We start from the raw sequence: 14,952 nt of genomic DNA on the forward strand, positions 1-14,952 counted from the left end.
GTATTTTTTGAGATTGAAGAAAAATGAAAACAGTCAATTCCAACTACACTGAAGTGGATTTTAAAATTATGGTTTATTCCAATAGTAAAATACTATATAGTAATGAAAATGAATGATCTGCAGCTGCATACAACAACTTGGGTTAATCTCATAAAACATCACATTGATTGAAAAAAGCAAGTCAGAGAAGACTGTATAATTCCATTTATATACAAATCAAAACCAGGGAAACTGAATAACATATTGTTCAGGGTACATGCATGTGATAAAACTGAGAGAAAAAGGGAATGATTTTCACAAAATTCAGGACAGTTATGTTCTGTGGAAGGTGGAGAGTGGATTTCATGTAAGAATATGCAATTAATTGGAGAACCTTAAACTCATGGTTTCTTTTTCTATTTCTTAAATTGGATGGAGGACACATGGGTGTATGGGTGTTAATTTACCATATTCTTTGGCTATGTACATGTATACATTATGTTTTCTCTTTTTGTATGACTATTTTAATTATAAAATATAGAAAAGCACTGCAACCATTCTAGGAAGCACACTAAAGTGTAAAGAGGAAAGCTGAAAATTGCTTGAATTCTAGCACAGAGATTGTCATTTCTCTCTCTCTCTCTTTTTTTCTTTTTTTAATAGAGACAGGATTTCTCCTTGTTGGTCAGGCTGGTCTCGAATTCCTGACCTCAGATAATCTGCCTGCCTTGGCCTCCCAAAGTGCTGGGATTACAGGTGTGAGCCACTGCACCCAGCTCTCACTCTCTTTTTTTATTTTTTGAGACAGAGTCTTGCTCTATCACTCAGGCTGGAGTGCAATGGTACGATCTTGGCTCACTGGGTTCAACCTCCATCTCCTGGGTTCAACCTCCATTTCTTGGGTTCAAGCAATTCTTGTGCCTAAGCCTCCTGAGTAGCTGAGATTATAGGTGTGCGCCAGCATGCCCAGCTAACAGATTGTCATTTCTCTTTATGTCTCCCCTCTGGTCTGTATTTCTGGTAGTAAGTCTTTTTGCCCACTGTTTTTGTAAAGAGAGTACTTTTCTCCAGATCCCTAAATTGTCCCTCTATCTGTAGTATCTTCCTACTTCATTTGTTTTTAAACCTGAGAATACCCTGGAATGCTATTTTCAAGTTAGTATCTTCTTATAATCCTGAAGTGGCTCCCACTTATCTCTTAAATCACTTAAAATGCATGATTAGAGATATTTTAAAACCTATTTTATATTTCTTTCCCCTCTTTTCCTTCCCTAGGCATCCTCCATTTCAACTATGGTAACAGTGCACTTGCTATGTCTACCTCTCAGACATTTCAGACGCCATTCACTTTGCGTGGAGTGTTTTACCTTCCTTTTGCTGAACCACATCCAATTTTTAGAACTCTGCTTCAGAAATTACCTTCTTCATGAAGTTTTAGTTAAATTTTAAATTAAAAAAATTTTAAAAACAGAGACAGGGTCTTGCTATGTTGTCCAGGCTAGTCTTGAATGCCTGACCTCAAGTGATCCTCCTGCCTTAGCATCCCAAGCTGCTAAGATTACAGATGTGAGCCACTGTGCCCTGCCCTTCATGAAATTTTAGAAATACTATATATCTAGATCTATGATTGTTTGACTTAACAGTGTTTAGCATGGCTGAATAAATTTTTGGGAAAGTAGCTCAACTATTCTCTGTTGGTATTTCTCACAGTTCCTAGGACAGTGCTTAGACCTTACTATAAACACTGTACTTTTTCTGGGTTGATATAATCTTTTTTGGTAGTTCATGAACTACTATTTATTAAATAGTTATCGAGTTTTTTGTGGTTGCCTTTTGTTTTTCTTTCTGTCTTTTATATCATTCTCACTCTTGTCCTATTTAATGGAAAGATATTTTCATCCTGTGACTTTTGGTCTTACTTTTTTTTAGTAGGCTTTTCTCATTTGGTAAGGGAAGGTAAAATATGTATGGTGGGTGAGGCTAGGTTGATGATGAAAAAGACCTGCTGAAGGAAGAAGGCAGACTTGGATTCTGTCAGCAAAGCAGTTATCTGGTATCCTGTGGTTAAGTTACATGTGACCTTGTGATGTTTATAGTGTGGGTATAATTTTATATACTTAAATCCCATTTTTTCACTGCTTCCTATTTAAAAATTAGAGGGATGTGTGGTGAGGCTAATTCCTTTTTGCTGGCTCTTTATGACCTGTTTCCATTCTCTCTCTCTCTTTTTTTTTTTTTCGAAATGGAATTGCTTTGTCACTCAAGCTGGAGTGCAGTGGCGCAATCTCAGCTCACTGCAACTTCTGCCTCCCAGGTTCAAGTGATTCTCCTGCCTCCGTCTTCCCAGTGGGTGGTGGCTAATCTTTGCATATATTTTTAATAGAGATGGGATTTCACCATGTTGGCCAGGCTGGTCTTGAACTCCTGACCTCAAATGATCTGCCCATCTCTGCCTCCCAAACTCTGCTGGGATTACAGGTGTGAGCCACCGTGCCGGCCCTCTTTGCATTCTCTAATGCGAAATTGATATGTAAAATCTTTTTTTTTTTTTTCTTGAGATGGAGTGCAGTGACACGATCTGGACTCACTCAACCTCTTCCTCCCAGGTTCAAGCAGTTCTCCTGCCTCTGCCTCCCAAGTAGCTGGGATTACAGGCCAGATTACGTGCCATACACCTGGCTAATTTTCTGTATTTTTAGTAGAGCCAGGATTTCATCATGTTGGCCAGGCTGGTCTTGAGCTCCAACCTCAGGTGATCCACCTGCCGTGGCCTCTCAGAGTGCTGGGATTACAGGCATGAGCCACCATGCCTGGTTGTAAAAATTTTATTTTGTAGTTTTTTTTTTTCCAGAACAGGAAACTCCAAAATGTCTCAACTGGAAATATAGTTGACCCTTGAACAACACAGGTTTGAACTTTGTGGGTCCATTTATGTGTGTGTTTTTTTTTTTCAATAAATATAAAATTTTTTGAGATTTGTGACAGTTGGAAAAAACTCACAAACCATGTAGCCTAAATATCAAAAAAACGGGAGGCTGAGGCAGGAGAATTGCCTGAACCCAGGAGGCGGAGGTTGCGGTGAGCCGAGATCGCGCCATTGCACTCCAGCCTGGGTAACAAGAGCGAAACTCCATCTCAAAAAAAAAAAAAAAAAAAAAAAAAAAAAAATCAAAAAAAATTAAGAAAAAGTTATGTCACAAATGTATAACATGTAGATTATAGTCTATATATTAACTATTTATATGTTATTGGTAAGGCTTCTAGTCAACAGTAGGCTCTTAGTAGTTAAGTTTTTGGGGTGTCAAAGTTATACACAAATTTTTGACTGTATGGGGTCAGTTCTCCTAACCACTGAGTTGTTCAAGAGTCAGCTTTATAAGGACTTGCCAATTCTGTAAATTGAAGTGTAATACACTTCTCTGTTATATACTTTACCTTGCACCAATTCCTAAAATGCACTTGGTGTTGGCCTTATGTAAAGACCTTTTGGTTCATGTCTTTAATATTTTTATTTTTATCCTCTGTTACATGGACATCTGTCATTATTTCTGTGTCTTGTGATCTTCAACATAGTATTTATGATCCATTTATTTTGGTTCTGTGAAATGTACTGGTTTTTTTCTGTATTACTTGATACCAAGTCCATACAGTAAATTCAGCCTCAAAATCTTGCATGCAAGTTACTAATTACACCTTTCACTGAAAAGATTTTGTGTTAGTGTGTCATTCTGCTTACTTTGGACCATGATGCCTGTCAATTCTGACTTAAAAATTGAAGGTTGGGTGTGGTGCCTCACACCTATAATCTCAGCATTTTGAGAGGCTGGGGCAGGCGATCACGAGGTCAGGAGATGGAGACCATCCTGACTAACAAGGTGAAACCCCATCTCTACTAAAAATACAAAAATTAGGTCAGGCGAGGTGGCTCACACCTGTAGTCCCAGCACTTTGGGAGGCTGAAGTGGGTGGATCACGAGGTGAAAAGATTGAGACCATCCTGAGCAACATGATGAAAGCTCCATCTCTACTAAAAATACACAAATTAGCTGGTGTGGTGGCTACTCAGGAGGCTGAGGCAGGAAAATCACTTGAACCTGGGAGGCAGAGGTTGCGGTGAGCTGAGATTGCACTGCTGCACTCCAGCCTGGGCGACAGAGAGATACTCCATCTCAAAAAAAAAAAAAATTGAAGAAGTTTGTGTACCATGTCCCCTCAAAAGCTCCAAATTTATTTTACCTCATTTCACTAAAATATTTTTTCTGACCTAAATTGCTGTTATGCTTATAGCTCAGAGGTCTTATTTATTATTCACATTGAATCTAATCTTACACTCAGGGTATGACTTGACTTTGGTGTTGGCTTATTTATTTATTTATCTCTGTTTAGGAGAGGAAATCCGTCCTCTGTATTGAATGTGCCACAAAGATTTTGTTCTTCCAGGGATTGTACTAGAGGCTTTGCAGTGCCAGGATGTAGGACAGAGTGTTTTTTGTTATAGGCAAAGCAGAATGTGCATTGATTGGTTAAACAAATCTTCTTAATTAGTGATTTTTCTTTTAAGAATGCTAGTATAAGACATAAAAGCCTGGGAATGGTGCTGGTAGGGGGTGGGTGAGGAGGAAATAGAATTTTGTGCATAAGGTATCCTGTAATGTCTGTATGTGGAGAGCAGTTAGACTGTTCTGATGGGGCACAAAGATATGTGTCTGCTTGTAGTTGTTCATTTGTTAATTGGGGGAAATTTTGAGAATTCAAGGAATAAATCTCTAGTATTTTTCTTTCTTTTCTTTTTTCTTTGAGACGGAGTCTTGCCCTGTTGCCAGGCTGGAGTGCAGTGTTGCAATCTCAGCTCACTGCAACCTCCACCTGCTGGGTTCTAGTGATTCTCCTGCCTCAGCCTTCTGATTAACGGGAACTACAGGTGTGTGACACCATGCCTGGCTAATTATTTGTATTTTTAGTAGACAGAGTTTCACCGTGTTAGCCAGGATGGTCTCCATCTCTTGACCTCATGATCCACCTGCCTCGGCCTCTCGCAAAGTGCTGGAATTACATGAGCCACTGCACCTGGCCTAGTATATTTCAAGTTATACCTTATGCCTGTTTCTCTATTGTGTACTCAAACATAAGCACAGAGAATAAAATGATATAAGAAATCACTTATTGTTCATTATTAATCCATTCCTTTCTTTTGCAGATTTTAGGAATGGAAGGTTCTTCATTGTTCTTTAGTGTCAGCCACTATCAGAGAAGAGAAAACTCATTATTCTGAACTGATTGTTTAAACCAGGAAATTAGATTTCTAGTATATTCTCTAGAAATTTTAGCTGGTAATACATAGCTCTCACATAGGAAGTATGTGTTTATGTCTAATCCAGATATCATCTACTTGAGTTTAACTTCCTTGTTTTGGTCACATATGCATGAATATGAGCATATTTGTGTGGTCATTTGATTATCTTTCCTTAGTTTTAAGTTCCTATTAGGCTGTGACTGGTTTAAATATTTTCAGCTAATTTATCCATTGGCAAAACTCGAATAGTATAAAATGAATTCTTCATCTTTTTTTTAAATTTGGAATTCAGAATTAAATTATGATGTTCAAATAGGAGGGGTATGACTGCAAGGAAACATATAGTGAATCATGATGATTCTTTGCCAGAATTTATGGCAGATCTTACAGTTTAGACAATCTCAAAACCTTGTGCATATCCAGAAGGGTCTTCCTCTCCCCTTTCAATTTTTCCTGTGGGGTAAATGGTTATGTATTGATTCTCAAAATTTGATTTGAATACTGTTGGTAATTTATAAGAGTCTTGCAGTTTTGATCTTGGCAAAAATTAGTAAAAAGACTATTACATTTTATAAAACCTTAACATTAGTTTATTATTTCATACTAAAAGCAGTATCATTCTCTGATGAATTTGGCCCGTATCTGTCTCTGTGTCTCTCTGTCCATTGTCTTGAAGTCTTGGTGTTCCCGTTTTCTGTGTTTGTCTTTGTGCATATGAGCGCCTCTGTTTTTCATAGGTGGTAGCAGGAATGAGTGTGATATGTAGCTTATGATGGTCTTTAACTTCACCATTGTAAGTCCAAAATATTGTTATGAACATAATGCAAATAAGGCCTTAAAGTCATGAGGTGATATGGTATTGATAATTGACTTTAATTTAAAAGGACTGGTAAAGGATGTGTAGGTGCTTTTCTAATCAGAGAGTTGAGAAGGTAGCTATATGGTTAGAGAATCCCACGGGAGAAACTAGCTACTCTTCTCCCCCTTCCCCAAAGTTAGATCAAGAGTTTGTATTAAATTACATATGTGATGATATTAATAAATTATTAATACTTTTTGGGGTGCATGTGATAATGATATTATGGCTATTTATTTATTTATTTGAGACAGGGGCTTGCTCTGTCGCCCAGGCCGAAGTGAAGTGATGCATTTATAGCTCACTGAACTCTTGAGCTTAAAAAATCTTCCCCACCTCAGCAAACTGTGTAGCTGAGACTACAGGTGCATGCCACTGCATCTAGTTAATTTTTTTTATTGTAGAGGCAAGGTCTTGCCTTGTTGCCCAGGTTGGTCTCAAACTCTTGACTTTAAGCCATCCTCCCAAAGTGCTGGGATTTTTAGGTGTGAGCCACTGTGTCCAGCCTTATGGTTATGTTTTAGAGAAAAAGCTTTTTTTTAAGCGATATATTCTGAAATATTTACAAATGAAAAATGGCCCTTGTTTCAAAGTGATCTGAGAGTAGGTTAAGTGGGTGGGTGGTATAGATGAAATAAGATTGGCCACAGGGAGTTGATTGAGCTATTCTGTCTACTCTTGTATGTTTGAAATTTTCTGCAATAAAATGCTAAAATCCTATGTTATTATAATTGGGTGCCAAAAGGGCAAAATGTTTTTCCCCTCTTGAAATAGAACTTTCAACGTTCTTTTGAACACACAAAACCGAGTGAATGTTCTCTTTTCCAGTAGTCTGTGACTAGCTCCCTTACCTTACTTACAGAGGGTAATGTTTACAAAGAAGCTAGACTGGCCATTAAGTTCAATGATACCCAGGAGATACAGCAAAAATAGTGATTATGAGAGCCAAAATAACGAGTGATTTGGGAAGCCCAGATCAAGAAGGGAAACCCTAAGAATTGAGTTAATGGCAGGGTATAAAGTTTGTCACACCTTTGCAGAAGGTATTGCAGGGATGAATTGGGCTGCTTACTGGAGCACTTTCCAAAGACCTTGAGCTCAAAAAGCACCAAAATTAGTGACAACCCTTCTCCTTAATCTTCACCTTCTCTACTCATTCCTTCTTTTAGATATAAGGCTAGGAAATCCTGAGGGAGAAATAAACAGCTGTTCTCCCCTTAAAGGGAAGAGTCTGTATTTTAGGGGAAAAAATACTTAAGCAACAGCTGCATTTGTAGATGCCAAAGCACAAAGACTTTCTGTTTTTATGGCACTTCTATCTTATTTACATGATTTTTGCTAATCCAAATAATTATGTGCTCATGTGGATAGAATTGTTTGCTACTTGATCAAGAGAGGTGGGTGGGGAAGCACCTGCGTTTAGTCATTAAAGTCTTTTTGTTTTGTACTGCATCGAAGAAACTAGTTAACAGACAAAAAGTGATTTGCCTTCTCTTGAGAATGAAAGGGAAGACCTCTTTGGTTTCACCCTGTGAAGAAGAGCAGAGAGAAACTCAAGATGGGTTTTCTCTACTTATTGAAATGGAACCATCAGGGACCCCACAGGGAAAAGTGAATCCTAGTTTTTGATTCTTCCTGCCCTTTCTCCCTGGCTGTCATAGAACTCAGCAATTGGAAGAATACCAGTTTTTGTTCCTTATTGGTGCTGCCACCTGTTCTTACTGCTGAACTAAATGTTCTTGGCTTTCTTTGGTGTGAACAGGATCTCCCTCTGGGAAAGGTGGGAGGGGGGTGAAAAAAGGGAACGGGAGGAGACCCATTCCAGCCCCTGTGCTCATGTGAGAGGGACACACAGAGGTCAGTGTGCTTCTCTAACAGAGGGTCTTTGTGCTACAGCTTCTTCCAGAGCTCCACAGATGCGCGCTGGGCGGGCTCAGTCTGCTTTATCCCTAATATACTTGCTTCTTCCTAACAATAGCAGAGCAAGACTGACAATAATAATTAGAAAAAGAGAATAAGGAACATGTGGTCAGAGGCCATTCTGAATGCATTCAGATTCTCAGTGTGTATGAGGAAGGATGCCTGTAATTAAGAGGTGAGAAAAGGTTATATCATGGAGATGTTGATACAGCTAACGGAGGAGCCAGATCTGTTGTTACAGACTCACTCTGGGTGCAGGCAGAGCTCTGATCTTAAGACCTTTCCCTTTCTCTACTGAAACCCTTGTTATCTAGGTCATGGGAAATATGCCTCCTTTGAATGGGAGAAACAATAAAGAGTAGAAAAAAGTGTAGTTCTTCCTACCCAGATCTCAGAGACTGAGGAAGTAGCTCAAGGTAGAAGCACCTGACTCAGATCCCTTCTTTAAGCATAGGACAGTGACAGGCTCTTTAGCAACCTAAAATGACTCCCAAATAGAATAAGAATACCTAACATTTATCACTTATCACACTGACAGGGATTAGTCTAAGATATATACACATATATCTTTTTTTGTTGTTTTATTTCCTGAGACAGAGTCTCTGTCACCTAGGCTGGAGTACAGTGGTGCAATGTCGGCTCACTGCAACCTCTGCCTCCCAGGTTCAAGCACTTCTCTGCCTCAGCCTCCTGAGTAGCTGGGATTACAGGTGCCTGCCAGCACAGCTGGCTAATTTTTGTATTTTTAGTAGAGATGGTGTTTCACCATGTTGGCCGAGCTGGTCTTGAACTCCTGACCTTAGGTAATCCCCCTGACTCGGCCTCCCAAAATGCTGGGATTACAGGCGTGGCCCACCACGCCTGCCCGGTATATACCTTATATGTGTGTATGAGAGTGTGTATGTGTGTGTGTGTGTGTGTGTGTGTGTGTACTCATTTAATCCTCAAATAGCCCTAGGCAGTAAATAACTTTTTTTTTTTTTTTGAGATTTAGTCTCACTCTGTAGCCCAGGCGAGAGTGCAGTGGCACAACCTGGGCTCACTGCAACCTTCACCTCACAGGTTCAAGCGATTCTGCTGTCTCAGCCTCCCAAGTAGTTGGGACTACAGGCGCCTGCCACCAAGCCCAGCTAATTTTTGTATTTTTTAGTAGAGACGTGGTTTCACTATGTTGGCCAGGCTGGTTCTGAACTCCTGACCTCAGGTGATCCACCTGCCTTGGCCTCCCAAAGTGCTGGGATTACAGGTGTTAGCCACGGCACCTGGCCTAAACTCTCTTTGGTAAGAGAAACTGAGGCCTAAAAGAAGTTAAAATAACTTGCCCAAGATCATAGAGCTGAAGTATCAGTGTTGGGATTTTGAACCCATTTTGGATCCAGAATTCGGGCTCTTAACTATTAAACCATACCATCGCTGAGTAGAGCCCTGTCTTTTCTCAAACAGGGTTATCAGAACCACAGAACACAGAAAGTGATTAGAGTAACTATTTTCTTGTTTCTTTTTTGGATTAACTTTTCTTAATTCTCTTCAAGATGGCATATAGCTAGTGCTATGCATAGGAGAGTTGCTATTTCATTAGGAACAGTTAAGGCCCTAGAGTATTAGCACTTAATTCTTTCGGAAATCCAATTGAAGAAGACTAAAGGAGCTGAAGTTTACAAATTTCAGATTTGTATAGTACTGTCCTGGAAATAATTTCCTATTGGTTTGTTTTGGAACCAATTTTGGTTTTTGAACAAAAGACCAAACCGTATTTATTCTTTGTTCTGGAATAGAGCCTATGTCAGCAATAATTTCTTTTTTTCTTTTTTGAGACGGAGTCTCACTTTTGTTACCCAGGCTGGAGTGCAATGGCGCGATCTCGGCTCACCGCAACCTCCGCCTCCTGGGTTCAGGCAATTCTCCTGCCTCAGCCTCCTGAGTAGCTGGGATTACAGGCACGCTCCACCATGCCCAGCTAATTTTTTGTATCTTTAGTAGAGATGGGGTTTCACCATTTTGACCAGGATGGTCTTGATCTCTTGACCTCGTGATCCACCCGTCTTGGCCTCCCAAAGTGCTGGGATTACAGGCTTGAGCCACCGCGCCCGGCCTCAATAATTTCTTATCAGTAACAATTGAGAAGAGCAACAGGCTGGGATATAATAGTGGTCACTAAATTTTGCAAAGCTGGGTTGACCTTCTTTAAACAAATCATCATGTCAGGCCACTATGCAATTTGTAAAAGCAGTCACTGCTTTTTCCCCTTTCCCTTTGTTTCTCCTTATTTCTCCAAAGGTTCAAAATCCCATGGGTCACTGGACAGATATGCAGTTATTTAACTGTGGACCCTTTTGGTATAGTTTAAGAGGTTACTGATAGGCATTCTTCCCCTTCCAGTAACAAATTATGGAAGGCCCTGCCCTGCTTTTACCTGACCTTATAATAATAGACTTGTTTATAGATTTCTAGGTTGAGCCAAAATAATAACAGATTTCCCCCACAGCTTATTAAATAATACTAAATATGTATTGCTGGCACTGCCTCCTCCACATCATATGGAGACATTTGTAGGAACATAATAGCAGGTTACACAGTAATCTGTTCTTGAGTTGCTGCAGAGGTAGATATTCAATATGTATAAGGAAGAAAGATGCTAGTGAGAGGGCAGAATAAGAAAAACAATTTTGACCTGAAATTAGCAGAACTAAATTTAGCCCTATTTTGCCCTAACCTGTTATATTACCTTATGAAAGGTTTTCTTCTTTTTAAAGTGATTCTTAATGTGTTTTAAAAAATAGAGAATTTAATAATATCTCCCCCTTAGATCTACCCACATCACATGATTAATTGATTGATTTAAAAAGTTATTGGTGGCCAGGCGAGGTGGCTCACGCCTGTAATCCAAGCACTTTGGAGGCCAAGGCGGGCGGATCACCTGAGGTCGGGAGTTTAAGACCAGCCTGACCAACATGGTGAAACCCTGTCTTTAAAAAAAAAAAAGTTATTGGTTATATGTTATATGCCAGTGCTGTCCTAGTTGTTGGGAGCATACACAGAATAAAAGGACAAAAATTTATGTCCTCATATTCTGAAGATTGTCCTCATATTCTGAAGATTGGACTCAGGTCAGGGATATATATGACAATAAGTAAAATATATAGTATGGCATAGTAATAAGTGCTGTAGAAAAAAAAATAAAACACGTAAAAGTTGGGGATTTGGGGAAGGGAGGGTGGAGCTTGCAATTTTAAAGAGGGTGATCAGGAAATACTCTATTGAGAAGGTAGTATTTGGATAAAACCCCACAAGAAATGAGTGATTGAGCCATACTTATCTAGAGGAAGAATGATCCAGGCATAGAACTCAAATGTGAAGGCCCTGAGTTTAGAACATACATGGTAGGTTTGGGCCATAATGAGGAGGCAACTGGTGTAGAGTGAACCAGAAGTAGAATAGTATGGCTGGGCATGGTGGCTCAAGCCCGTTATCCCAGCCCTTGGGGAGGGCGAGGCAGGTAGATCACCTGAGGTCAGGGATTCGAGACCAGCCTGACTAACACAGTGAAACCCCGTCTCTACTAAAAATTCAAAAATTAGCCAGTACCGTGATTGTGAACTAAGCTACCTGAGTATGAAAGGAAGAAAATAGTAGTCTACAATGAACTTCAAAAGGAGTGAAGTTGAAATATTGAAGCAGAAAAATAGGAAGAAGAGTTGTGTAATTCATGACTACTGAAATGAGGAACACTCAGAGAAATCTCATGGAGGAGATTTAAAAATGTCTTTGACAAAGAACACATTCCAGTTTTAATACTGATCCATTTCTATTAAAAAAAAAAAAGTGCCTGTAGTCCCAGCCACTCAGGAGGCTGAGGTAAGAGAATTACCTGAACCTGGGAGGTGGAGGTTGCAGTGAGCCGGGATTGCACCATTGCACTTCAGCCTGGGCGATAGCAAGACTCTGTTTAAAAAAAAAAAAAAAAAAAAAGTAAAATTCAGTGTGATACTTTTTACATAAACAAAAAAATACTAATAAGGCTGGGCAAAGTGACTGATGTCTATAATCCCAGCACTTTTAGAGGCCAAGGTGAGAGGATTGCTTGAGTCCAGGAGTTTGAGACTAGCCTGGACAACATGGCGAGACCCCATCTCTTACAAAACAATTAAAAAGTTAGCGGCATGTGATGGTGCATGCCTGTAGTCCCATTTATTCAGGAGGCTGAGACAGGAGGTTGAGGCTGTAGTGAGCCATGTTCATGCCACTGCTCTCCAGCCTGGGTGACAAAGCAAGACCCTGTTCAAAAAACAGCACACAAAAAACCCAAACAAAAAACCTACAAATATACACAAAAGTATTCTATGCATTATTTAGGGATATATATGTAAAACTATTAAAAATGGAAGATTATACAACAAATTTATGATATGAGTAGCTGGTAGAGAGTAGGGCGGTCTTAAATAGGACTTTAGCATTATCTGTAGATGAAGGTAAATATGATAGAATGTTTATTTCTGGGTATTAGACAGATTTTTGGTATATTATTCTTTGTACTTTTTGGTAGTTTTATATTAGCTGAAAATTTTAAAAGAAAACGGGTCAAGATTCATAGGATAAACCCCCAGAAAATTTGTCAATACATTCACATGTAATTTTTTTCTTTTTACCTAACCATCTACTTCTGTCTGTATGGAGGAAAGGAAATGAGTAACTGCATTACATTGATTCATAACAGTGGTTTCTCCTAATGTGTCCTTGGCATCACACTCAGATGAAGGAGTGAGGATCTTTATTAGCACAGATCATGCTCTTCATTCTGATTCTCAATTTTATTTTTAATCACTAACTGCAAGCATATCAACCCCTAGGAAGCACATTTGGCTGCATAGCTTTTATCATGGAGGTGCTAGCATGAGAGACTAGGATGTATAGAAGTTTAATAACAGCATTGTACTTTTTCTCTTGTCTAACCTCTTCCCTACAGGGAATCTTTAACCAGTTTCAGTGTAGTAGTGAAAAAGTGCTTCCATCTGACACACTCCGCAGTGCTCTGGCAAAGACTTTCCAGGATGAACAACGTTTCCAGCTGGGGATTATGGATGATGCTGCAGAGTGCTTTGTAAGTGCTGGCCTCCGGCCCTCTTTGATATGGGATGGGACTACTGATGGTCTCGATCAAGGACTGGCTACTTTATGGTGGAATTTACTGTTACACCCATTTCTACTGTTAGAACTAGGAGTTTCTCCTAGTTCAGGATCTAAAATGTCTCTGTTACAGCAATGTGTTATTATTTTTCCTTTAGGCAGCTGGTGGTTTTGTGCTTGTCATTGAATAAAGCATCAGCTCTCACCTTCAGAGGATCCAAGGCTCATTAAAATACAAATTGTTGGTCTGTACCCTCAGACCTTCTATTCAGTAGGCCTGGTGGAAGGGCCCTAGAACATCTGTATTTAACAGGTTCCTAAGTGATGGTAATACTGATGCTGCTGGTCTGGGGACCACACACTCCTCCATTTCTAAAGATAATTAATCAGGGAATAACTGAGTCCCTAACATAAGTGTGATGTGCTATATAGATAGCTAGGTTGCCCCCAGTGCCCATTGCTCTTCTGAACTCTGTGTTCTGTCCATCAACCTTCAAAAGACTCTTTACATCCATTTAGAAAATTTGAGGCCAGGTGCGGTGGCTCACGCCGGTAATCCCAGCACTTTGGGAGGCTGAGGTGGGTGGATCACGAGGTCAAGAGTTCAAGAGCAGCCTGGCCAACATAGTGAAACTCTGTCTCTACTAAAAATACAAAAATTAGCCAGGCATGGTGGCAGGTGCCTGTATTCCCAGCTATTTGGGAGGCTAAGGTGGGAGAATCGCTCCAACCTGGGCGGCGGACGTTGCAGTGAGCTGAGGTTGCACCACTGCGCCACAGCCTGGGTGACACAGTGAGACTGTCTCAAAAAAAAAAAAAAAAGAAAGAAAAGAAAATTTGAGAGTGATACATACCTCATCACAGGGTAAAATGTGGGTCCAAATCAGAGGTACTCTTGAGGAACTGGATCACTGATACATTGCTGGTGGGAATGTAAAATGATGTAGCTACTCTGGAAAACAGTTTGGCAGTTTCTTAAAAAGCTAGACAGGCTCATGCCTGTAATCCCAGCACTTTGGGAGGCCAAGGTGGGCCAATGATGAAGTCAGGAGTTCAAGACCAGCCTGACCAACATGGTGACACCTCATCTCTACTAAAAATACAAAAATTAGCTGGTCATGGTGGCACGTGCCTGTAATCCCAGTTACTCAGGAGGCTGAGGCAGGAGAATCGCTTGAACCTGGGAGGCAGAGGTTGCTTGAGCCAAGATTGCACCACTGCACTCCAGCCTGGGAGACAGAGTGAGATTCAGTCTCTAAGAAAAAAACTAGACATGTAAACTACCATATGATCTAGCAATTACATTCCTGGACATGTATCCCACAGAAATGAAAACTTATATTAAAACCTGTTTATGAATGTTCATAGAAGCTGTATTCATAATAGTAAAATACTGGAAACAACCCAAATGCCCTTCAGTGAGTAGATGGTTAAACAAATGATGGTTCTATATCATGAAGAACTATGCAGCAGTACAAGTTATTAAGTATTTTATAAAAATAAAAAGAAACTATCAATTTACACAACTTGGACAGATCTCAAGGGAATTATGCTAACTGAAAAATGCAATATCAAAAGGTTATGTGCTGGCCAGGCGCAGTGACTTACTTCTGTAATCCCAGCACTTTGGGAAGCCAAGGTGGGTGGATCACTTGAGGTCAGGAGTTTGAGACCAGCCTGGTCAACATGGTGAAATGCTGTCTCTACTAAAAATACAAAACTTAGCCAGGCGTGGTGGTGCACACCTGTAATCCCAGCTACCCGGGAGGCTGAGACATGA

The 14,952-nt window shown here is 40.0% G+C and overlaps 1 protein-coding gene across 49 annotated transcripts in view; it reads left to right on the forward strand.

Annotated features, from left to right (window-relative positions):
* USP54 (ubiquitin specific peptidase 54) overlaps nt 1-14,952 on the forward strand; it is a 130,777-nt gene that overhangs the window by 70,574 nt on the left and 45,251 nt on the right. For all 49 annotated transcript variants that reach the window (XR_013524893.1, XR_013524896.1, XR_013524902.1 and 46 more), the window contains one exon: nt 13,012-13,146. Coding sequence is in view for 31 of the 49 variants with exons in the window: in XM_078345545.1 (XP_078201671.1) it covers nt 13,012-13,146 (135 nt within the window). In the remaining 18 variants the exon portion in view is untranslated. The remainder of the gene's footprint in view (nt 1-13,011; nt 13,147-14,952) is intronic.

This window comes from Callithrix jacchus, chromosome 12 (genome assembly GCF_049354715.1).
Source record: "Callithrix jacchus isolate 240 chromosome 12, calJac240_pri, whole genome shotgun sequence".
NCBI lineage: Eukaryota > Metazoa > Chordata > Mammalia > Primates > Cebidae > Callithrix > Callithrix jacchus.